We start from the raw sequence: 25387 nt of genomic DNA on the forward strand, positions 1-25387 counted from the left end.
ATTTTAAAGGCTCCACGAAATCCTCTTGATGATCTGGGAAACGGGAATGAATTGACGCAGGTAGGTCTCTTAAGTCCTTTCTTGCCAACGCTCTTAACATCTTCAGTTTGCTCCTCAACTTGTCGCTGATTAAATTGTCACCAGAATAATGCAGGTGTAAAAACTCTTGTAATAACTGCTTAGGATGATAATGTTTGGAGTACTAAATATTTTAAGAAGTCCATTGAGTTCTTTTTATACTTCTGTTTTACATCAGAATATTTTTTCTATCAAGAAAAGAGGAATAAACAGAGATTAATACGCATAACTTGCTCCTGCTGTAGCCCATTTGACTTGAAGTTTGATCCACCAGCGTACAAACTCGTATAGTCAGTAAGATGGTTTTATGTCTGAAAAAAAAATCAGCCTGCCAATTTAGTTAAAGTAAAAGCTAAAAAATAAACATTTTCTTCCAGAAATACATACAGAACATATTTCATGTTTATCGTGTCTGTTGTTTCTTAGAAATTGTAACTATAGGCCTGTTCAGTCTGGATTTCTTTTTAAATGCCATTCCTACCTAGGGTGTGTTCTATGGACTAATGTTCTAGTTGCATCATATATTTATATGATTTATCTGTTGCTGATTACAGAACTTGAAAACTCATTTTTAGCATATAAGGCTTTCAGTGAAAAAGCCTCTAATAATTTATTTAGAATATGAAATGTGAGGCTGAAATATTTGTGCCCAACACATCTATTTCAAATCTGGGTTAAGTATGAAGAGCGGCTCACAGTCTTCATTTAAACTTTAATACCTGTTCACAACGGTGGACAGTACTGCTAATGAGCAATATAAGACTATCATATACAGTAGTGTGACATCATTCATAACTGCTCCTGTTGCTGACACAACTTAAAAACAAATTTAAGTATTTTACAAGCTTTGTTAGTCATGTGCATATAACAGGTAGTGCCTGGTATGTTAATACTTTGTGTTTTCTTAAACAATGTGTGTTCCACTGTCCTGAGACTGAGCTGTTTAGTTGGGGAAGATTATTACAGACAACTGCACAACAGTGGTATGATGAATTGGCTTTCCAGTATGTGTAATATTGCATCGTTACATACCTTGTAACACTGCATTAGTATGATCGGGTAGTCAGTGACACCATTTAAACATTTCCATAGGAAAATAGTGACTTCAATTCTTTCATGAATCCTTCCCTTTCTCCCATAAAGACAAACCATTGTTTCCGTTGTTTGGTTTTTTTCAGTTCTTGTATCAGAAAACTAAAGAAAAAAAACCCCTGCAGTTCTCTTGCTAAGCAACTACATGTATTTTCCCTAGAATGCCAGACAATATGCTAGACAAAAATCCTTATATCTGGTATTCTGCTTCTTGTGTTTGAAACCAGGCAATTATCACAAAATGATCTTTAGATCCTACCTCTTATGAGATGGATGTCTTTATGTCAGGAGAAGTTGGAGAACTATAAAGTACTTTAAGGATGTTGGTAATATCCGCTGTACTTGTTGGGCTTATAGATTATTGGTTTTTTGGGGGGTTGGTTTTTTTGTTTGTTTTGCTGTTTCATTAGAAGCTGTGCTTATTGCGGCTTATGGAATAAGAACAGTCCTCTGTATAGCAAACTGTTGTGTTCTTTATTGTCAGGACATCAATATAGAGAAACGTAGGAAAAATTCTCGCCGTGTCAGCTTTGCGAACACCATAAAGTAAGTTTGATCTGAAGGATGCGAATCTACATCCTTTGTTTAAGCTTCAAATGCCAGGCTACAGGTAATAATCTGGTATCCTCTAAAATTGCCTTCACTGAATATTCGCAAATGTATGCAAACAGCAAACTGGTGACTGTTGTTATTGAGTTGATTTTGAGCCTGAGAGAGCCATTATTCATTTTTTCTTCCTCGCTGGAAAAAAACCTCAACAGTTCAATGAATTTAATATAATTAGGAATTTTTGTTTCCCATTAAATTTTTTAGTGATTTCCATCTTAAGCATGATAATGGCATCTTTTTGCTGGAAAATGCAGTTAGGTTCAGTACAGTTCTGGCTTTTGATATCTCATTTCAGAACATACCATGTGGAAAAGATTGAAATTAGGCTGCTTTTTTGGGGGGGGGACGACAGACGGGGGGGGTGTCCTCTTTTTTAATAGCTTTGAAAACACAAACCCATCTGTTTCAAAAACTGGTGTTGCTTTTGCTCTTAGCTGCAGAGTCTTCCAGCGAGATCTTAAGAATAACGCTTCAGAGGGAGAAAATACAGGTAAAACTCCTTTTTGTTCTCCTGACAGGATTCACAGACTATTAGCAACAGGATTTTAGCCTGAATTTAAGAAGTCAGGCCTGTCAGTCACAGGTAAGGAACAATATGGTCAGCTGTTTATCATGGACTGGATGAAAAACCATTAGTTACTGGTACTGTGGACCTTGTAGCTCAGAAAAAGAAATTTTTATCTTTTTTTTTTTTTTGACCAAATGCACCTAATACAAAATCTGCCTTGAGGACTTAGACCAAAACAAGGCTGAGCAGAATGTCATATTCACTGTGTCAAAGATTACCTAGTAAGAATCTGAAAAGCTAATGCATTTTTCAAGTAATTTGCTTCTCTGGGTTTTTGCTGCAATAAGAAGGCACATTGAGAGTGAGAACATCAGAACATTCTTTTCTGTGCACTTTACTCTTGTCTCTGAATGTTTTGATCATGCTTCTCACATTGTAATGTCTTATTGTTTTTAGAATGTGCAGCAGATACAAGGAACGATGTCCTTCTTAATCAGTAAGTTTGAAAAAAAATTCCCATGACTATAGAGCTCTGTCCTGCAAATACATCTCTTCATGTGATACGCAACCATCAAAATAATAGTCCTCAAAGAAATGCAGCATACATATTTATTTAGATATAAAATTGCTCAGTGCTTTTGGTGAAAGAAAGGATACAGCAAAAAAAAAAAAAGGATATAGCAGTGTTGGTCACTCACGAAAAGATAGTGGTTTCTGAAAAATTAAACCATTATTGCTTGAAACGGCTTCCTTCCAAAGCTGCTTGCTTGGGAATGTTTTCCAGGAAAGACCTACCAGTTTCCATATCTGATAGATATAGTCTTCAGTATTTATTACCATAACTTTTTCCCTCAGAGGTAGATAAATTGTTATTCTGGCCTTAAAGTTCTTGTCTAGATAAAACACAGTGATGGGATTTTTAAAATTACAATGACCTCATAAGGAAAATAACACACTTTCTGTGTGTGAAGGGGAATTTCTTACATTTAAAATATATAGCGAGGAAACAGCTTATGTACAGCTGTAGTTAACTCATGCTTTTAAAGGTATCAACCCACTATAGTAACATACATATATGTGTATATAAAAAAAAATAAAAATCAGTACTCTTGCTAAGGTTTCTTGGTCTTGAAAGAGCAATCAGTAAAATGGTGAAGAGCAGAAGGCATTAAAAAAAAGTTAGACAGAAACCCACACAAGTTGGACATTGTATCTGGCTTTTGTTTCACAGAGAAATTATTTCAGGCTTTAAGAACACAGCACCAGTTTCCCAAAGAGAAAGGAGTAACTAAAAGTGGGAGGTCTGAGTTAAAAATAAAGAATTAATCTTTTCTCTTTTTTTCTTACTTGCCACTGAGGAATTAAAATGCCACCGGTATGTTGAACAATGGCTTGTGGCATGCTAAGATGAGAGAATCTCATGGGAAAGTAAGATTGCGACTCAAATTAGAATATATTGAAGACATTTAAGTAGTGTCTGGTATCTGCTGCCCAGTCCCGTATGAGCTATGCAACAGAATTCTCTGCCTTTTCAGTATATTGCTGAAGCCTTCTGTTTTGAAATCTTTTAACCAACTGTTTACCTAACCCACCTTTTGTAGAAATGAAGAACCTGAAGCTGTTCCGTGTGAGATCACTGGTGAGTTTGGAAACAGATTTAATAACAAAATTACTATCTTTATTTAAAACTATTGATTCTGTTTGAATAATTTTAACATGCCCAGAAGAATCTCCCTGACCGAGATGCCTGTTGCATGAATGGCCTTTGTCCTGTGAAGCCGTTTACAAGCATTGTATTGTAGAAGTATGGGTGGTTCTTCTACCCATGCTGAAGGGAGTACTGAAAATATTTTTCAGGAAGTATTTGGTTTTAATTGTACTTACTTACTCAGTGATATTTGTAAAATGAGTGCCTAGATCTTCAGTGCTGTGAATAGAACAATAAGAAAATAGCGGAGCAAATGGAGTATTTCCTTTTCTTTCAACAGGGATGAACACTTTGCTTCATGCCCCTATCCAGGCATTGGTGCAGCAGACTGAGGTATAGGAAGGCTTTTATTTTTTTGGCGCTGAAAATACTAGTGTCCAAAATATATTCCAATAATTTGTGTAGTAAAGATGAAAAATGTAACTCAACTGCCTAAAAAATAAATCCTTGTATTCACATAAAATTCTTATGAAAGCTAATTTCTATATTTTGGAGTATTTTCCTAATCTGGTAGGCATTATACTGCAGTACTGACAACTCTTGCCTCCAAAATTGCTTGCTAACTTTTCAGTATTTGAGCTAGTTCCTCCATTCTTTTCAATTCTTATCTAAGAATATGCAAAGGAGCTTAAGTTTCAAATAGGTCTGGTTATGTATTTCTTTTCTCATGTATTACTCTCTGCTTGTGTGTTTGTTCTTCCATGGGTAGAGTGGATACGCATAAATGTACTCTCTGTTCCTGCTGTTAAAAAGCTTTAGACAAATTGTAATGATTAGCATGAAAAGGTAACTGAATTTCTTCAGTTGAACCAAGTGATAAAACACCAAATTCTTAGCTAAGACCTTCATAGGCACAAGTGCACAGAAATCCTGAACTGTGTTATGCTTCAGTGATGATGTTACGGCACTGTGTTGTTAAACAAAGCAATTGCTGAAACCATCTTCCTTACTGCAATGGCTTCTGACATTTATGTTGAGTTTAAAGATATGTCTTAAAAACGTAAGTTAGCTCTTGTTAATGAATGTTTAAAAAAAAAAAAACAAACCACAACAACAACAAACCAAAACAAAGCCAGTTAAAATCAATCTCGTGTGGATGAGGTGATGTGTACCATGAGGCTATAAAGGTGAGATTGAAACTCTGTCTCTCATTGCTTTAGGTAATGTATATGGTTGTGCTTCTTCCAGTATATTTTTTTTTCTTGCATTTACAAAATAGCATATGTAATTTCAAGTAAACACAAAGCTGTTCTCAATCAATATATTAATTATATTTCATAAAATGTAGTATTATATCTTGTTACTGGCCAATTTTTTCCTACAGCTTTAAAACTGTAAATCCTCTGTACTAAAGAGACTAAAATCATCCTAGTTAGTGGTGGAAAAGTCTTTTAAAACATCCAACTTGGTGCTGCTGCTTTGGGGCACATGTATGATAAGCTGGGCAAGGTTTTTACCTGCAGTTGGGGGGGCGGGGGGGGAGGCAGAAACCACACTGTAGAGATATAGAAAATACTGATCCCTAAGACTCAGGAATTGTTCCGTGCTTACTAAGGTATGTCTAGACATGAAGTCTTTGCCCAACAGTAAAACTAATACACATTCTTTCAAAAAACCCAATTTAAATATGATATGCTCTAATAATTAAGTCATCGTCCTTTCCTTGAATGTTACTGCATATTGAGGAGGACTGAAATCAATAATTTTTTTTTTTTTCCCAAAAAGATGTAAAGATAGAGCTACAACCTTAGAACTGCATTAGTTGACTTTTGTTTTAAATAGAATGAACTACTGTATCATTTGTTTTAAGTGTCAGAAACTGTAGTTTCTTTCTCTCTTTATTTTAATTTTTTTTTTAGTGTCATGATGTGGACAACACCATTCAAAGAACAAATAAGCATGACACAACCCTCATCTTTTCAGATGAAAATGAAATGGATATGACATCTAGTCACACTGCAGTGATTACACGTAACCTGAAAATCAATCAAGCTGACAAAACTGAGAAAATAGATATCACGTCATTTCTGGCTGGGTTAAATTCTAACAATGGAAAGGCAGAAACGAACAAAGAATTTCATTTTTTCTCTGATCCTACAAACCATTTGTGCCCATCTTTTGAACAGAAGGAAGATGCTACTACTGTAAAAAAAATAAATTTCAATGAATTTTTGATGAGCTTGAAGTCAAATGAAAAGGCACACAATCCTATTGAGGGACTTGAAAAAGGGAATGGTTTTTTTGTCTCTTCACAAGTCTCAGAAGATATGGCACAATCGTCAGTGGAATTTGTGTATTCCCATGAAGCACTGGACACCTGCAATGTAACAAAAGTCTTTAGAGGGCAAGATGATGGAATGGAAGTGACAAAATGCCAGGCATCTGATGTTAAAGCTATGTTTTCTGATATTTGTGAAGCTCCACCAGAGCAATTACTGTGTGCGGATGTTACCGAGACATTTGCAGATGATGGAATGGATATGACAACTAGTCACACTGCAAAAATGTCTTTTCCCTTCTCCAGTGTTGGGAATCAAAGTCTAAACCTCAAAAAGGATTTCCCATCCGCAGAGTTAGATAATTCTATGTTAAAGAGAGCATCTAATCAGCATTTAATTGAATCAACTTTGCGTGGACAAAAAAATGGTAAATGTTGAAGACAGACGAGATCCTACAGTGCTGCTAACTGTTAAACAAGAGGCCAGAACAATGTCTGCCATCCCAGGAACCATTTCTTCTGAGACTGTCTTCCGAGGAGATAAAACTGTTGCTTTTTCTAAATGTGATGACATGGAAATTACTGGGAATTACACAGATGTGATCTACAATGACAATACCAAAGAAATGAACAGTTCACATCATAAAACTTTTGAAAAACCACTTAATACAAACTCTTTGCTAGCAGAAAACAGACATCTAGCACATGGTGATAGGGACATTACAAAGAGTCTAACATCTTTAGATAATCGAGCTTCTGTGTCATATAAAAATAGTGCACTTGAACCATCTTCGGGCTCAGATGAACGAATTGAAAAAGTGACCCAAGGTCACGGGACTGCTTCTGTGAATGTTGGTCTTGATTCATGTACAAATTCAGTGTCTGCTGGTGTTTCGAAGAGTAGACTTCAGCCCAGACTAGCAAACTCTCAACTTGTTTCTTTGCCAAGTGAGAAGACAGTAATATTCTCAGGAGAAGATATGGACCTGACTAAAGCCTGTGCTGTTGAGGATGATGGAAAGAATGTTGAAAATGAATATCCCGCTGGAGTGTTCCCCTCCGTCACCTGCAAACCTCATTTTCTCGATAACAGATCTACATCTCCCAATTTAAAGGAACAGGAAGAAATGGAAATAACTAAATGCCATAATGCTGTCATTGATGATCAAAGCATAGGGATAACTGCAGAAGCAAAACAAGTACCTTGTAAAATAATTCCAAGAAAGAACCAGAACAAAAATGTCAGTGAAGGTGCAAATTCTTTAGATATGGACAAGGAAAATCTTGAGGTGATCAGTATCGATGGGAATATTAAAACAAGCCAGGCGATAGAAATGAATACTAAAGATCTTGAGATGATAATGGTTGATAAGAAGCTTGGAAAAACAAACTTTCAGGCAGGTGGTCCAAGTTCCTGTGCAAAGAGCCTGTGTTCTTTACAAGAGCAAAAGAGAGAAGTCCCTGAGAATATTGTCACCGACGACTCTGTGTTCATGTCTTTGCAAAGTCAAAGAGTTGGTATATCGCAACCTTTGGAAAAAACCCTTCTAAACGCTTCAGTTTCTTGTACAAATGACAAAATGGGCATGTTTTCAGTTGATCAAAACATGGGCATAACCAAAACTCATCCTGCTGCCTTTGATGTTGCTCCTCTTAATACAGTACAAGGATACGAGAACAATCGTAATCAAAATAATGTAATATCCAAGCAGCTGCAACACCAGACCTTGCAGTTTTCTGGTAGTTCTGGAGTAGATATCACAAGTCAGACTGCAGCAATAGAATGTGGGGATTTGAAAAAGAAAGCAAATAAGCAAACTGTTACTCCTTTGGCTCCAAATGGTTCATTTATTTCCAGTAATGAGCCTGCTCCCTCTGGAATGAAAGGAAATGAACAACTTGGAACAACATTAGGAATAAATGCAGACTGCCAAAACTCAGACAGGCTTGAGAAAACCTGTACCATGAAGGTAGCAAACAAAGTATTGCCAACTCAAGTAGATTCTGAGAGAGATTTTTCAATTGGTAAAACAGTTTCTTCTCACTCAGGTGATGGCCTGCACTTGAGTGGTGCTGAAGAGCCGTTACGAGCCACTGTCTCTGAACCACATAAGGGAAGTTCCCAATTGCCTTTGTTTTTAGAAAAGTCAGTTGTGTTTCCCTCTGGTGAAAACATGGACTTGACTGGAAACTGTGCTGTAACGGTTCCTGATTACAACATCAATGCTGTTTTATCAGAAGGAAAAGCAGTACCTGGATACCTTGTTCAGGATGAAAATAAAATAATGCCCTTAAAAAAAGGGGTCATGATGACAATAAATAGTCAGGAGCAGCCTGCATGTGATGTGTACTCCTTAGTATCTGGCAAGAAAACATTAACCGAGAGTGGTCTACAACATTTCCCTTTTGCAGATGAGAAAACTACCATATTTTCAGAAGATGCTGATATGGACATCACCAGAAGTCATACAGTTTCAGCAGACAACAAAATAATTTTGCAACATAAAAGTTCAAATGATGACATATCATTAATTTCTGGAGATAAAACTTGCGTTTTTACCTACAATAATGACATGGAAATAAGTAGACTCGATACTGTTGTAATTGATGAATCTATGGAAAAGGCTGCATCTCAAGGGATGCTTAACACAGCTAAAAGGACTGGAAGGAAAAGTTTGAAGGGGACAACAGGGGAAAAGACTGTTTTATTTTCACTGAGTGATGAGAATAATGACATGGAGATCACAGAGAGCCATACAGCTGCAATAGGCCGTGAAATGGTCTTGCAACACAAGGGAGGGCTTCATTCTCTCTCTTCAGCTCATCCTGTTCAAACTGTTTTGTTCGCAAGCAGCCAGGCTGACGGGGACATTACCACATCTTGCTCTGCTGATAAAATTTCTGTAAAAGTTGTATGTGATGATAAACCGAACTTGGACAAGGAGGTTGGACAGCAAGCACTTTCAAATAGCGAAGCTACGAGGTTTGCTATGGATGATATGGAAATCACTAAAACCCATAATGTAGTGTTGGAAGAAAATTCTCGGCAAGGTAGGCAACCTAATCAGTCTGTTCCTTTAACTTCCACAATTATGTTTACCAGTTACCAGGCTGACATGGAGATGACTGAGTCTCACTCTGTTGATGAAAGCATTGAAAGAGTCTTTTGTGAGGATAGATTAAACCTGCCTAAGGAGGTTGGACAGGAGGCTGTTTCAGATAGCAAAACAGTCATTTTTACTTTGGCTGAGGATATGGAGATCACTAAAACTCATACAGCTGTGTTAAGTGGTGAAATTGGTGTAGAGGACAGAGAAGCCATTCCAGCCATTTCTGCGGTTCCCGCTGATAAAACCATTGTGTTTACCCACAACCAAGATGACATGGAAATAACTGCATCCCATACTATTGCTGTTAATAAAAATATTAATGGATTTGAGAATCAAGAAGTGTCACATAAAAGCACTCATCAACCAGGCTTGCATAGTGCGTTGATGTCTTCTTGCCAAGATGGAAGAGATTCCTCACATATAAAAGACTTGAATTATGAATATCATACAAAATCTAAGGACAAGCCTAGCATTCCCTCGTCTGCTTCATTAGCCTCAGCATTTCCTAATGAGAGAGGAGCTCTCAAAGTCCCCAGTGGGACACCACCAGATTCCGTTTATTCTGTCTCACTTCCAGAAGAGACTCTGGGTGTGCGGACACCACAGGACCTTGACCTTCCCACAGATAATTCTGTCCCTGTAAGCAGTGAGCAGGATCTCATACCTCCAGAAAACCTGAAATCAAAGAGAAAATCTTTCAAGCTTCCAAGTAATGGTCCCACAGACTGCAGTGAAGAAAGTGACAATTTGATATCCTGTGTTTCACTTCCCATCCAACAATCGGATTCTTTAAAGGGTTCTACAGATGCGTGTAGTACTCAGAGAAACCAAGTATTGAACGATAATTCATCTAGACATGAAAATTTAGCTATGGATTTAGGCTTGGCTGGAGCAAGCCTTGTTACAGTTTCTAACAAGGAATCAAAGGAAAATGAGGGGCTGTCAGCTGAAGGGGAGGCACCTCCAAAAGACTTTCAAATAAACTCTGAACAAACTAAGCAACTTTTGGTCAATGACAGTCCAAGAGATCAACTAGATCCCACTCTTGCACCTGAATTATCAGGTATTTTAAATGTGTGTTCAAAACTAAAAAATATTAGAAGGAAGTCTGCAGTTCTCTCTGTTTCTGAAACTGCTTTTTCTGACCGGTTGCCCAAATCATCAACTCAGCCAGAGGATACCTTGAGGTTAGGAAAAAACACTGTAAATGAACCAAATAAATTATTTTATACCAAAGAGCAGGAGAACACATGTCTTGAATCTGGAGCTGCTCCCGTAGATGCAAATTTAGACATGGCACTTAAGGAAAAATACCAAGGAATAAATGTCCCTCTAGGTATCTTCCAGCCTAAATTACCAAACAGAAGAAATCCTTCTGTTTCTAGCGTACAAGACATAAATGCAAAATCTTCTGACAAAGGAGAAGCACCAGTTTCAGCAGTAAGTGTAAACACTGGTGAAACCCCAGGTAACAAGTCTAGTAGGCGGAACTTCAGCCCTTCTCAGTTTATAGCAGAAGAATTTCTTCCTGTCTGCCTAGAAGAAATGGATTCAAATGAATCCGTAAGCTCTGAACTCGTGGAAAATGCTTGCAAAGAGATAAGCAAAAAACAAACCTCCCACAATGAAAAGAATCAATTTGAAGAAACAAAAACTTGCAACACAAAAAGAGCTTTGGAACAAGATGAGGAGGAGGAATTTCAAAGTCCAAAGAAGGTCAAGAGGCGTGAAAACTTGGATGGCGAGGCCTCTCAAGACTTGCAGGTGAGCCTAATCACTCATTATAAGGATACAGTGAACACTAACAGGACTTTTGTTTAAATTTGGGGGTGTAAGCAGATCTATTGGTAGGTTTTCTTACTTCTCTTAACCAGCAGTTTGCTGTCATTTTGCTATGTCATCCCCTGTACTTTTCATTGTTTTGCCAAAATAGGAGAATCAGGTTGCTGTGTGGAACTTTCCTGAACCATGCAAAGCAGACAGAATCAGGGATGTGCCAATTTAACATAATTCTCTCTAGAGCATCCTTTTAATCCTTTCTCGACTAAATACTCTCAGTCCTCTGAACTAAACTATTTGCTAGTTGTTGCTTACGTACAATGACAGAGTAAGGCCTAAAGCACTTATTGAAAATCCAAACATGGATGTTTAGTTTAAATTAGCTTTTTTATAGACAACACAAATTGCAGTTGAATCAAGAAAATCTGTGCAAATATGGAACATTCATCTGACCTTAAAAATAACTTTGTAATCATCAGTAGAAATTTTCTAGTTCCAAAAGTTAGAAGAGTGTGCTGTGGTGGCTACTGCTTTGATTGAGAAATGAGTGAAGGATTTTGCAGCTTTACTTCCTATATGTCATCACAGGAAGTGGCTCAACTAGCCGTACGCTGGTTTGTCATGCTGATTAGATATAAAACGTGCCAATACTAAAAATGAAACGATTCTGAATGTCAAGAAACAGCTACAATAAACTACTACTGATTGACTTACATTGTTTGATATAACTCTCTTAATATTCTTTTTTTTTAACATGCTAATATTAGGGTACTTTTGGTGCTGTGTCTCAAAGCCAAGTAGAAGTTCATGACAGTGAAGATCCTCCAAATCTATCGGCTAAAAGCCCTGACTGTACTCATGCCAGCACCAGCAGCTCTCTGGATTCTGTTAAGGCTGACACAGAATTAACAAGTAAGACTTGCTTTGTGGTAATAGTCTTGAACCTTGTGTTCTTTACGCTTAATTAAGGAAGAGCCCCACCCATAGTATATATTTCATTTGAGAAAGGCCTTGAAAGCCTGTGTCACATCTTCCCACCCAGCCAGTCAACATGCTTTTACGTTCTGGCTAAGAATCCAAGCTGTTCAGGAAAACTGAGATGGGAAGAAAAAGAAGCTGAATTTAAGTACAGCTTTTTTTTCAAGGGCACGTTGGGCTGATGAGGCAGTTTAGTTACTTTAGTGCAGAGCAAAGCCCCAACTCAAACTCTGCTGGCCCAAAGATGATTTTAAGCTGGTCCCACGCAGAATGAGTCTGGGTGTCTCAGCACTGTGCTCTTGGAAAAGGACTCCTCAGAATGCATTGCAGGGACAGACTCTAAGCAGATTCAGCCCCCAGGTTTAATTAGCTCTTGCTAATTAGCTGATACCTAACAATGAGGCAGAAATCTGCCAGTCATCTGAGAAGTGATATCTTGCCTCTGTTTACAAAACCAATTCCAGTTTTGGCCTCCTGCAACCATGAAAGCATATGCCTTTCCAGTAGAAGTTGGGCTTTTTCCTTTGAGTGAGAAACTAGCTCTTGTTGGCTCAGAACTTGAATGCCATGTTTTTGCCTTGAAAGCTGCTGGCGGCTCAGATGCTCTTTGGTCTCTGTCTACATAGGATTCCCTCTGTGAACTGGCTGGAGTCCTTTCTCAGTTTTATTACTTTTTAGCCTGTAACATACGGCTTTCTTCCCATAGAAAAGTGAACTCTCTCATTTCATTACTGCTCTGACACAGATTTTATTTTACATTAGATTCTTAATCTAGTCTTCCTTATTTGTCCCAAGTAGTTGTTTCCTCAGTTACTTCATTCAGCACTGGAAACACACATAAAGGTCAAACTCTACATTAAAATTGTTTTTTTCCTAGAGCTAATGAGCTTAGGTTCATATTTCTGTAAGAATATTATTAACCCTAGCAACATCCCCTGTTTTTTTTTTGGCTAGTTCAACGAAGCAGTCAGATGGAGTCTCAGCTTCTCACAGATAGCATTTGTGAAGATAACTTATGGGAGGTATGTAAAAAGCTGAAAGATGCTAACTTCTTGCCCTAACAGGAAAAATACTTGTGTGCATATATGCAAGTAAGTGTTCTTGCTTGAAAAATGTACTTATCTATAGGTTTTTCCTAATCTTTACAGAAATTTCAGAATGGTGTTATCACAGTTGGGGAGTTTTTTACACTTCTTCAAGTCCATGTTCCGATTCAGAAGCCCCGGCATAGCCATCTTCCAGCCAATGTGAGTATCTATCCTTTGATATGCATAGTATGCTTGACCTTAAATTATATTCCTTTGTCTTTTTTTTTTTTTTTAAATCAACGAACTGGTCTGCATTAAAGGCCTTTAAATGAGTTAAGCCAGATGTCCGTTCCACCTCACCAAGTGTGTTAGATGCTGCATGCTTCCTCTTGTCTGTTCACCTCTAAGTCTGATGCTTTTTTTCCTCAGTACTGAAAAACAGAATAGATTTCAGTCTCTTCGCAAAATGCCATACATTCAGGATTATCTGTTTTTGAATAAATATGCTAATTCTTGCTTCTTTAACTTGTTTTAAGGATAATAAGTTCAACAGTAAGAAGTAGAAGCTCACTCTAACCTTTTCACTTTATCTTCTCACTATGTCCATCAGCCGCTGAAATCAGAATCCTGAAATGCTACTCTGCATTCCTACTACCTGTCCTACTCTCTTAAGTGCTTCACCGTACCATTACTAATCTTTATTTCTTCCCCCTTAAGTCTGTTCTGCCGGAACCCAGTTTCAGTATCCTCATCCTGAAAGGTTTCTGTTGAATTCTTGCAGACATGGGAACAACTTTTTTTTTTTTTTGCATGCAGACAAGTACCACCCATGGGTAGTAACTTGATGCTGAACAAGGCAGTAATCTTACTTCGCAGTCATCCAGAAAATGGTGCCTTGTAACTTGTTTTCAGCAAAGGCACCTTATTTTCATTTAAGCTTTCTTAAGACTAGTGTTTCAGACTTGGTTATTTGTACACATTTGTGTAGCTAACTGAATTTCTAACTGGATGCTAGGCCTGGTCTCTGTTAATCTGTCCGGATTTTGCAAATAATCTTTAGAAGGAATGGTACTTACGTAATGAAGTACTGTGAATGAGCTGCTTAGTTTTCTGTATGTAGTTATTATAATGACATGGAAAATGTTCAAGTTTCGTAAACAGAGAAAGTTGCTTTGAAGATTGCAATGCTTAGCATTTATTTAATAAAGTGTATGGGGATTTAGTTCAAATACTTCCATTTCCTGCTGCTTACTACAGTTTCTACTGGCACAGTGAACAATGCACTGGGGCAACAGAAAAGCCATCCTGGAAAGCTGAAAATCTTAGCAGTGTCTGCATAATTTTGATACTAGTTTGGGAGTTTCTTCTATGCCAGTACTTACTGTAGAGTGCTGGAGAACTTTTCAGTAGTCTATTCAACGTTAAATAAGTTCTAATGAGATTTGATCTTCTGTCTTTCAAATGGGTGGTGTGACACCTGTTTTGGTAGGAATTTTTAATATGTCTTTATGATAATAAGTCTAAGAGTGAAGTAGTTACTATGTGTGAAAAGATGCGGTCAAGATCATATTCTTCTCATGGGAAGTGGTATATTTGTATAAAGTCTTTACTCATGAAATTCATGCTGGTACTTCAGATTAGTTGAAAACTGGTTACTGTATAACCAAGTCTTACTGCTGTAAGATGTCATATTGTCAGGGCAAATATGTCAGTAGAATACTCACATTAGAAATGTAAATAACTCCTGGGAAATAAGGACTGCAACTGTGGACCTTGTTTTGTTAGTTTGCAGAAAGCCAGTGCATACCTCTGGTTTGATGTGTTTGTGGGGCACACGTGGTGTGGTGTTCTGCCTTTCTTTGTTGCCTCATCACCAACTGAATAAAATTTCTGTGTGTCAGCTTAGCAAGCGCAAGTAAAAAGTCTGTCTGTTTTAAAGTTCTTTAAAACTGTTATGACAAAAGAATGAAAACTGATTAAAAAGAATCACAACTAAATATAATTTGTATTGATTAAATTGCTTCCTTTATGACTTCTAAATCTCTTCTGTTTTTATTTAAAATGCTGGTGCTATTCATCACTGGCTGATCCCTGATAAAAAACAACCCCCTCACCCATCCCAAAAGCCCCTAAAAACTTTCTCTGAAGAGATGGAATTAATGTCAGTTATTTATGTGCTTCAGTATATAGGTAGCTTGCTGAAATACCCCCATCATATTTATTTGATGTGCCTAAGACTTGTTGAAAATTGGGAACTTGGATTCTGAATCAAGCACAGCTATCTTGTTTTATTCTAGAGCACTCTTGTTACCTGGATAACATATGTGTGTTTTTCAAGTCTTCATCTAAAAGGAAGTTAACCTCTTGTGTGTTTTGTTTTTGTGGTTTTTGTTTGTTTTTTTTTTTTTGAACTCTAGTGATGAGGTATGTGTCCCAAAAGCAAGTCAAGGAAGTCCATGCTCAAATGTGAGGAATCATGGGGCATAAAATTGGAATGAGCTATGTAAGGTTATATGAGTGACTTGTCTCAGAATGAAACAGGACAAGTCCAGAATGAAAGCAATCATTTAAGTATGTCAGGCTGCCTCCATTAGGTTGTTTCGGTTTTTTTCTGTTCTGCAAAAATAAAGATTCCGGCCCTTTTGCTGGTTTTCTGTACATGAATTGACTGGAAGTTACTGTTTCTGAAAAATACGCATCTTACTTCTTTTTCTTCACAATCTTTCCCTCTGTGTTTCCCCAGTGTGCAGTCAGTGCACCACGCACTCCAGAAGACCTCATTTACAGCCAATATGTTTATCGCCCCAAGCTGCGTATTTATGAAGAAGATTGCCAGGCGCTTTCTCGGATGATAGATGAGTAAGTGTTTTTTCAGTCAGAGTGTATTAGTAATTTTATTTTCTCAGCTCTGGTTGCATGCAAAGTGGCCTGAAGAAAGTTAATACATTACATATGGGAAAAAAAACAAACGCTAGTTAACCTACTTTATGCTGGTAGCCAGTTTATTACAGATTTAGATAGTATAGGGCTAACTCTTGGGAAGGAGTTGTGGTTATGGAGATAATTAAAGTTTGGCTTTCCTTAGTAATTTATCTTTTACTAATAAGAGTGTTTCAGTGGCACATCAGAAGAGTTAGAGTAAAACTTTCTAAACTGTATCAAAAATGATCAAACATAGAAAGCAGAATCGTAACGGGTTACGATCTGTTGTTTGTTCAAATCTTCCAGTGTTTATTAGATTGAAATACAGTTATCATGATTTATTTTCATATCTGGAGGACACTTATGGCCTGATTCATTATGCCTTTTACAATTTATGTGCAAAATCAAGATTTATGATAAAATTCAAAATCAGCAGTAAGATGTTTCACAGCCTCATTAGTACCGCTTCCTATTTCTTTGGCTCTCTAGCTCTCCACCTCCTGTTCAGATCTGCCCTCAACAAAAAGACTATAGGAAATGAACTTTGTATGATGTGCTAGAGTGTAACAGACGTGGCCCGCATTTAATGAAGGCTTTAGAGGGTCTCTCCAAGATGTAAGACCAAACTAAATGAAAATATTTACATTTCCATGTTTTAATGGGGAATAAATTACATAAATACCAATGTGCTGCTTTATGTGCTCGGTACAGTTGCAATAAGACTTTCTTTCAACCTTTATTTTTTTTCCACATTTCAGGTTAAAACTGTATGCAAATGTCCAGGACCAACTCCTGGTGAATGTGAATAAGAGTCTGTGGGAAGTAATGAGAACCTGCTCTGATGAAGAGGTAATACTGCATGAAGCAATAATGTTGTTTCTTACATAATGAAGAAGTAAGGTTAATTTATGTATTCAAATAAGAACGAGAATGGTCACAGAATAACAGTAGGCAGGTAGGTGATACAAAGCAAAATATTTTCTGACTGGAAAACTACTATGAGAACTTCCAGTATGTCAGAAGAGTGTAAGGACCTGTGCCCTTTAAAATATATTAAAGGGAATATGTTGCTATAACACAGAAAAACTTGATAATTCGAGTCGATAATTCAGGTTAGTTGAGAGAGAGAGAAGAGAAACTCTAGATGGGCCTAAGCAAATAGTGCCATTTTTGAAGGAAAAAATGAACTGTTCTTACAGTAGAGATTCTCTTGTTTCACTGGTGGAGCAGAATTGTCCATTATCTGAAATACTTACTTAGTTCAGAAAGATATGTGATGTTGCAAGACATATTAATGAACAGAAAATATGTGTCATTACACAAAAATGAAACTGCATACAGGATTTGGAGTCACATGGTGTCACATACCAAAACCAAAGATGAAGCCAGAGGATATTTAAAGGAGAATCCTAATGATTACGGGCACAAAAAAGCACACCAAAGACATTCGCATTTAAAAACTAGAAGCATTATAAAAGTATTCCAGCTGGGACTGAGAAGGTAGATCAAGACATTCTGTTTTCTTTGGTTCTAATGCCAAGAATAAAGATCTATTCAATGAAAATAAAGAATCAAAATTGATAAAAGACAGTATCTTTCATAGTTCATAATTAGATTGATATAGGGTATCATTGAGGCTAGGCTATTAACTAGATTCAGGAAGAATTATACTTATGAACAATGAAAGCACCTAGAACCCTTAGCTAAGAATAACAAATTTGAAAGCTTATTAATCAAATCTCCACACAGTGCAATCGGAATGTGGAAATAGGCAGATGGTAAACATTGTAGAAAAAAGCTTCTTGCACCTTCCTCTGCAGCTTCTGGATTGACAGCTGTCAGAGAAAAAAATTGAACTGCATGATCTGTAGCTATGTTCTGTTAAAACAGGTTTTAAGTTTACTTCTTGTGATTTGGGTTCTGCCTGGACTTCGTGAGCATTTCAGTTAGCCTTCTTAACCGTAATGGGGCAAGTGTTCTAAATGCGACTCAAACAACTGGGATGAGAGACATCTGATGTCCTTAATGAAGGTGCTCTGGTTTTTGGTAAAAGCGTCTCTTTAGATATTTATGTGCCTCCTATTTGAGTAAAGATCTTGTTGGGTCTTTATGAAGAAAATGAGTTACTTTAGTAGGCGACTGTACTTGAATTAATAGGGATTGTCCAGTCTTAAATTTGATTTAATTTGCAAGTGTCAGGTAATACTGCTACTAGAGAAATGGGATACTGGGAGGAGCAGAGAAGGGAGAAAGCATCTAAAGGGTTGCTGGAACAATCTTTTGTTGCACATTCCCATTCACTTCTGTGTTTCCCGTTCATCGCAGCTGAAGAGCTTTGGAGCAGAATTGAACAAAATGAAATCCTATTTCTCCAAGGAGAGTAAAATCTTGGCCCACAACGAGAAAGTGACATTGTACAGCAAATTGCTGCAGAGCGCGCAGGTAACGTGCCACAAGGCTGCAGAGGTTTATCTTCAAAAAAAGGAACTTCTACTATATTTCGTCTGTCTTTGACAGTCAAGTGTAGGAGCCTCATTATTGTATGTAAGCGTGCATTTTCTTGAAAGTTTCCTTCTTATTAAATGTACTTGCCTTTTAATTATATGCAAATATAAAACACATTGGGAAAGTGACTTTGTTGCACTTGCACTACAGGAACCTTCTGCCTGAGGGTTTTGGCAATAAAAGTAACAGAGTGAAAAATGGTAGAATTAAAGGAAATGCCATCAGAAATTCGCTCTTTATACTGTAGTAATGTCTGTATTCATAACTAACAAGGAAATGCAGAAGTAACACATTGTGATAGCTATCAGAAATTTGTGTGTTAAACGCTCTAGGAATTTATTTATTTCCATGTCTTATCTCATCCCTTCATAAGAAAAGTCATTAGACAGATACATTGTTAAGTATCTAGTACTTTCTTATGGGTGGCTACTGCCCTAGTGTTTGTCAGTCTGCCTCTTCGTTCTAATGACAGATTATATTTAATTACTTTCTTAGCAAGCAAAGATCTACGTGGTGGTCCCAGAAGACAATTCAGCTTTTTAGAAAATGTCACTGACTTGAGTACAATTTTCCCATCTTAGGAACAACATGGAAAGCTACAGTCAAGAATAGAAAAGGTGGATGAATTGCTAAAGGAGGCAGAGAGCTGTCTTGTTGCTCTGGAAGCAGGTATGTGTTTCCAAACCCGTGACCAATATGCTGATTTCTCTGGTTTTTTGCAGAGCTGCTGTTTAAACAGTCAGTTCAAGATTCTGGGCTTGGTGGTTGCTTGGAATTTTACAGTTCCTTTGTTAGAAGTATTTGCTAGGCCTAAATGCCTTCATTTGTGTCTGCAAACTTGACTTGTGAAATCACTTACACATCATATGAAGACTAGGAGTATATCTGTGCTGAAATACAGAATTATAATTATAGCCTATGAACAGGTGACCAAGCTGGCTAAATCTGCTTGCAATAACAGTACAGCTGCTGGTAGCACACAGTTCAAAATGGCTGCAAAACCTGCCAGCGATCCTGCAGGTAGGCAAGACTAAGCTTTGCACTCCAGGACAGTACTATTTTCAGCATCATAGCTGGATGGTTTAAAACTTGTTCAGCTGTGTTCACACAAGCTGCAGTCAGTACTTGGCACTGCTGCATAATGATGCTCTGTGTATTTTAACTTCTTTTGTTCCAACTGAATTTCTTCCAGTGCCATAAGTGGAAATCAAATTGCACAGTAGCAGCTTTGAAGCAATGCAGTAAAAGGAGTTTTCCTTGTAATCTGTTACTTTTTGAGGTTTTTGGTAGATACCCTTCCAGCTTTTTGTACATTTTTTCTTAATTAGCTTTGAAATACTAAAATTTATAGAACCCACAGACAAATAAAATGGAATCTAAGTATTGAATCTGGGAGTTCTGCAGAGACCCGATACTTCTTTCCCGTAGATTCTGACTGGGATGAATGGGAAGCAGACTGCAGCGATGAAATGGGAAAAGGAAAAAGCCTACAGGAAGGTAATGGTACCAACTGAATGGCACTTTTGTTTTTTAAATTCTGGAGAGGGTGATACTCAACCCCCACCCTGATATACTAAGTCTGGTATGGACACAAACACTACTGGTTTCTTTTCTGCATTGGATATAGCTAATTACATAGATGTTAAAGTACAAAAAGGACTGTTTTTCTCCCAGAAAAATGGGGTTTAGAACTTGGTACAGTGTGACTTGGAGAGTGTGTGCTGGCCATCATATTCAGCACTTTAATCATTCAATAATTACTAACCTTTGTTGGCCACATCTCTTTATCCAGGTAGGCGTAACAGCCACTAAGTTGAGATCTTTTATATTGTTAAGAGCAGTGACTGCGCAGCAAGTTAGGGCTTTCTTTGCTGCTCTTTTCTCTCATAGCTTTTTTTCCTTTCTCTTAGAATTGGAAAGCCTCAAAGCCCAAGAAGAGGAACTTCAAAGGTAAGATGTCAAAGAGGATCTAAAGACCTTAGATAACATGTGCCTATTCAGGTTTTAGAGGGTTGGTGGTTTTTTAACCAGTGTGCTTTATCTCATGTGGTTGGTTTATCTTTTCAGAGAGCTGTCGGATCTGGAGACTGAGAATGAGCAAATGCTTGCTCAGATGAACCAGCTAAAGGAAAAAGAAAAAAGCTGCCAGGAACTCCTGGAGAGATGCAAGTAAGGAAAAGACCTTCAGGTTTTACTTTTATCAGCTAGTTCTGGGGCTTCACATTCATATATAAATGTTTTTGGGGGGGGGTTTCCTTGTTATTTGATTTGGGAAATCTTTGGAACCCCATCTCCTCACAGCCTAGGATAAGCAATAAAGCCTCAGTGAACTTCCACATGTGGTGCACTCTTTTTCTACTGACAACTTTGCAGTGATACTCTATGTTCAGTTGTCTTATATCCAACTCTCCTCCAATTCCAAAATGAACATTTATGGAAAATGAATAGCATTATACTTGCGTTCCCAACAGATCCTTATGTTCTGTTGGAAAGTGAAAATTTTGTTGGTATATTATGTGGTAATAGCTGCAAGTGCACTTAGTACTCTGATCTTTGTCCTTCAGATAATTGTCTTGGTTGGTTGAAATCTAGGGTGATGGTGTTTTTTTTTTTTTCCCCCCTTTTTAGCTTCACTGAGTGGGAGATTACTGAATGGAGTGAACAGCAGGCAGTCTTTAATTTTCTTTATGATTCTGTTGAACTCACAGTTGTGTTTGGACCCCCAATAGGTAAGTCACAAAATTGGTAGGTTTCAGTTTTATGAATTCGAAAGGTTAAACAGTTACATAACAGAAACCTGAAGTTTCTATATTTGTGAAGATCTGCTAAAAGGAAATAGAAAACATCCTACAGCAGGAGAGTGTAAGCTGAGAGAGGTGACTTTTGATATGTTTATCAGAGCTTTCTATGAAAATTCTGTATCAGAAATAGCATGGCCAGCAGGACTAAAGAAGTGATCATCCCTTTGTACTCTGCGCTGATGAGGCCGCACCTCGAATACTGTGTTCAGTTTTGGGCCCCTCACTACAAGAAGGACATTTTGCTGCTGGAGCGTGTCCAGAGAAGAGCAACAAAGCTGGTGAAGGGCCTGGAGAAAAAGTCTTATGAGGAGCGGCTGAGGGAGCTGGGGTTGTTTAGTCTGGAGAAGAGGAGGCTGAGGGGAGACCTGATCGCCCTCTACAACTACCTGAAAGGAGGTTGTAGCGAGGTGGGGGTCGGTCTCTTCTCCCTGGTAACTAGCGATAGGACAAGAGTACACGGTCTCAAGTTGTGCCAGGGGAGGTTCAGGTTGGACATTAGAAAGAACTTCTTCACTGTTAGAGTCGTTAAGCATTGAAACGGGCTCCCCAGGGAGGTGGTGGAGTCATCGTCCCTGGAGGTGTTCAAAAAACGTTTAGATGTGGCACTTCAAGACATGGTTTAGTGGGTTTAGCAGGCATGGTGGCATCGGGTATATGGTGGGACTTGATGATCTTTGAGGTCTCCTCCAACCATAATGATTCTATGATTCTATTAAAATTCAGAAAAGTATGTAATGAATGGCTGTTTCTGAAGAGGAAGAGCTTGTAACTCCAGAACAAAGTATGGAAATAACTACTGTTTGGGGTTTTTTTTCCTTTCCTTCTCAGATGGTGATGTTTTTGGTGAAGATCCTTCCAGAAAGATAGTTAGCCTGAACTTTGAATCTCTCTTGGATGGTAAGATTTTTTGAGTAGCTTGAAAGTAGCTGCCCTAATAATCTGTTCTTGGGAAGACATCTGTAAATTTATGGTGTATCTGCTAATGCATTACTATATGGCTTTTCAAAGATGTCTGGCAACGTGTTTTTCTTCTGTGTTACAGAGGAAAAAGCTCCACCCTCCTCATGCTTAGTCCAAAGGCTCATCTTCCAGTTCATTAAAAGTAAGGGATGTTGGCAGGAAAAGTGTCCCACACTGTACTACTTGCCCCAGGTAATGTTCCAGGAAAGGGTGTAAGACTCTGGAATAACATTAAATCTTTTCTGTCGCAGAAAATAGGGCTGATACTGAGAACAAAAGCATCTTAACGAATGCTTCATCAATGCAAATCAAAATCTGCTTCATGAGTATTCTGAGGTACGAGGGGAAGTACCTGCCCCTGAAGGCAAGAGTTCTAAAAGCTGTGGTTTCTTCTTTGTTTGCTGCATTAATGTCTCCCTGTCTTAATGATTTCTGAAAATCTTTAATTTCTACTAGCATAAAAAAAAAGAATTGAGCTGAATGCCATTCTGCTTCCTAAAGAATTAATGGTTTAAATTGCCAAGCCAAACTTGGTGTTCCTGCATGTCTGCGTACCCCTGTTGACAAAGCTGAAGGGAGTAACTTAGGGCAAAGAATGTATTTTTGTTGTTAGGCTTGTACAATTTAATTTTCACATCCAAACCGAGATAGCAATTAAACTTTCTCTTTTTTATACTTTCTAGGATAAACTGTGTTTTCAAGTGTCACATAGTTTACCAGCCTGAGTGCCAATGTGATTGCTTTTCTGTTTGCCCACTTAGGTTCTTCATGATGTCTCTTTGGTGGTGAGTCGTTGCAAGATATTGGGAGAGGAGATTGAATTTCTGGAGAGATGGGGTGGAAAATTTAATCTTCTGAAGACAGATATCAGTGACACAAAGTGAGTAACTTCAGATGGAGTTTGCATCAGTCCTTCAGAGAGTGCTTCTGGATAATCAGAAACAAGGCACTGTAATATTTTCAATTTGGTTTTCTTGAAACTGAGATTTCATGCAACTTTTTTTAACAACAATCTAGTTTATTTTAATACAGTTGCACTATAACATCTAAATGCATGGAAATTAAGCTGTTTCTGGATTCAGCCACTTCCTTACTATCACATAACACCTCCTTCCTTGCTGCTTTCCTGTTTGACTTGACCCTCTCACTTAAAACCTTAGGCCAGAGTGTAGCAGTGCAAAGGAAACAGAGCTAAGAGTCTACCTGTAGCTTAGTGCTTTGTTTCTCTTAATCTTCTGTTTGCTTCAGCCAAGCAGAATCAGTCATTGAAGGATGGATGCACTTCAACTAAAGTTTATTTTCTTTAGTTTTCACTTTCTCATACTGCTTCTGGATTTTTATGGCATGGCCCAGTGGAACAAGATAAATACCACGTCGCCTTATCCTTCTATTATTGATGTACATCTTTAACTAAGAATTGCCTAGTTAACCTTGCTCTGCATGCCTTGATGCTGTTCCCATAGGTTATTCTAATTTTGTAGTACCCTTTGCAAGAGTGGTGTTCTGCTACATGCCAAAAATCCCATAAAAGCTATATTTAGTTAAGTCAGCAAAACAGATGCAAGGGCAGCCTGTACTCAGGAAGTTGCAAATTGTGGGAGATTTACCTGGAAAAGACCTGCATTATGCTGGTTCTAGTTTATGCTATCCTGAAGCATCTGCTTCCTGGGCACTGTGTCCTTGGTGATGGTCTTACACATATTTATAATAAAATTCAACTCTGGCCTTCCTGCACATTGTCATAGACACGTGTACTGTGCTAGACAGAAATTTGGCCTGATTTAAATAGGGTTGGATTCATGAGACATTCTTAGAATTATGGAACTGAAGGTAAATCAGTCCTACTTAAAACTCCAGAAAACTTTAGGTACCTAGGAATATTTTATGTTAACTAGAAAACATATTTTTTATGATTACTCTATATTCTCCCATAATTTTTGAAAAGTTCTAAGAATTATGTGTGTATTAACTTTTTCCATGAGGAAAGTGGGGGTTTTGCATTCTAACTCAGTGTTAGAGTGCTGATAGTATTAGAGTGGAAAGGTTCTTTTAACCTTATTTATTAAGTTACTGTTAGTCTGTGCTGGAACTCTTTAGAAGTTATTGAATTTCTTGCATCAGTTACAATATTTGTTTTCACTTCTGGAACTTAATTCAAAGGTGGCAGCAGTATATTTGAATATTTTATATTGATCTTTTTGTTTGTGTTTATTTCGCATACAGAGTGAAGCTTTTGTTCTCCGCTTCCACAGCTTTTGCAAAGTTTGAGTTGACCCTGTCTCTATCTGCCAACTACCCATCTGCTTCACTGCCTTTTACTGTCCAAAACCAAATTGGGAATATTGGGTGAGTTGAACAGAAAGAACCACTCCGTATGACTGAAGTTTCAGAGCCAGGGTTGGGAAATTAAACGCTCTGTATCCTCTCAACACGTGTGATAATTTTATCTTTCCCAGGGAGGAGGAAATTTCTGCTGTTCTCTCCAACGTACCAATTGGTTACCACTATCTGCGCAGAATAGTCAGCGTGATTCACCAACATTTGCTCCAGGATCCCAGATGACTCACTAGATGCCCGTGCAGGACTGAAGAAGTCAGACTGGATAGTCTTTGATTTTAGTCTTGTAAGAATCCAAGCTGTCTCTCACCAGAATGGGAGTGCTGTTAGCTACTCAGTTCTTTAGTATTCTTGTCTAATAATTGGTTGATATCCAGGATGCTTGGTGTAGGCCACAGTTTCATAAAAGCAGAGGTCTCTAAGGAGGAGAAGGAGGAATTTCTTATGTCTTTTGTAAATTCAATCTGCCTTTTATCTTTTCAGTCACCAGTGGTCTTGGCCTCCTTGTATAGTCTTTCCTAGTATGCATATTCTTCTGACATAGCATGGTAATTTTGTTCTGGGTTCATTTACAGAGCTCTTGTATCAAACAATGATGAATATTTTCTAAATTGACGTGACTGGAATTTACTTTCACTATCATTACTTCACTACTGCGGAGCACTTTAACACATCACATCACGTTTGATTTTTATCAGTGTCCTGGAACCCCTCCCAAAACACAGAAACTATAGTCCTGCTTCTGATTAACCAA

The 25387-nt window shown here is 37.8% G+C and overlaps 1 protein-coding gene across 1 annotated transcript; it reads left to right on the forward strand.

Annotated features, from left to right (window-relative positions):
- On the forward strand, window positions 1-24858 carry CASC5 (cancer susceptibility candidate 5; the record flags this gene model as incomplete). Its single annotated transcript, XM_009709636.1, has 25 exons — window positions 1-60; window positions 1655-1716; window positions 2214-2269; window positions 2744-2783; window positions 3889-3926; window positions 4276-4328; window positions 5855-6641; window positions 6721-11087; window positions 11870-12023; window positions 13035-13102; window positions 13229-13327; window positions 15852-15967; window positions 16789-16879; window positions 18356-18472; window positions 19117-19204; window positions 19451-19555; window positions 19964-20032; window positions 20446-20485; window positions 20603-20704; window positions 21164-21264; window positions 22165-22233; window positions 22379-22488; window positions 23058-23176; window positions 24520-24642; window positions 24753-24858. Coding segments are annotated over 25 exons (7140 nt in total), but the record flags the coding sequence as incomplete, so codon positions are not given.
- Between the last annotated feature and the right edge of the window lie 529 nt (window positions 24859-25387).

The sequence above is a fragment of the Cariama cristata genome, unplaced genomic scaffold, assembly GCF_000690535.1.
Source record: "Cariama cristata isolate BGI_N322 unplaced genomic scaffold, ASM69053v1 scaffold37521, whole genome shotgun sequence".
Taxonomy (NCBI): domain Eukaryota; kingdom Metazoa; phylum Chordata; class Aves; order Cariamiformes; family Cariamidae; genus Cariama; species Cariama cristata.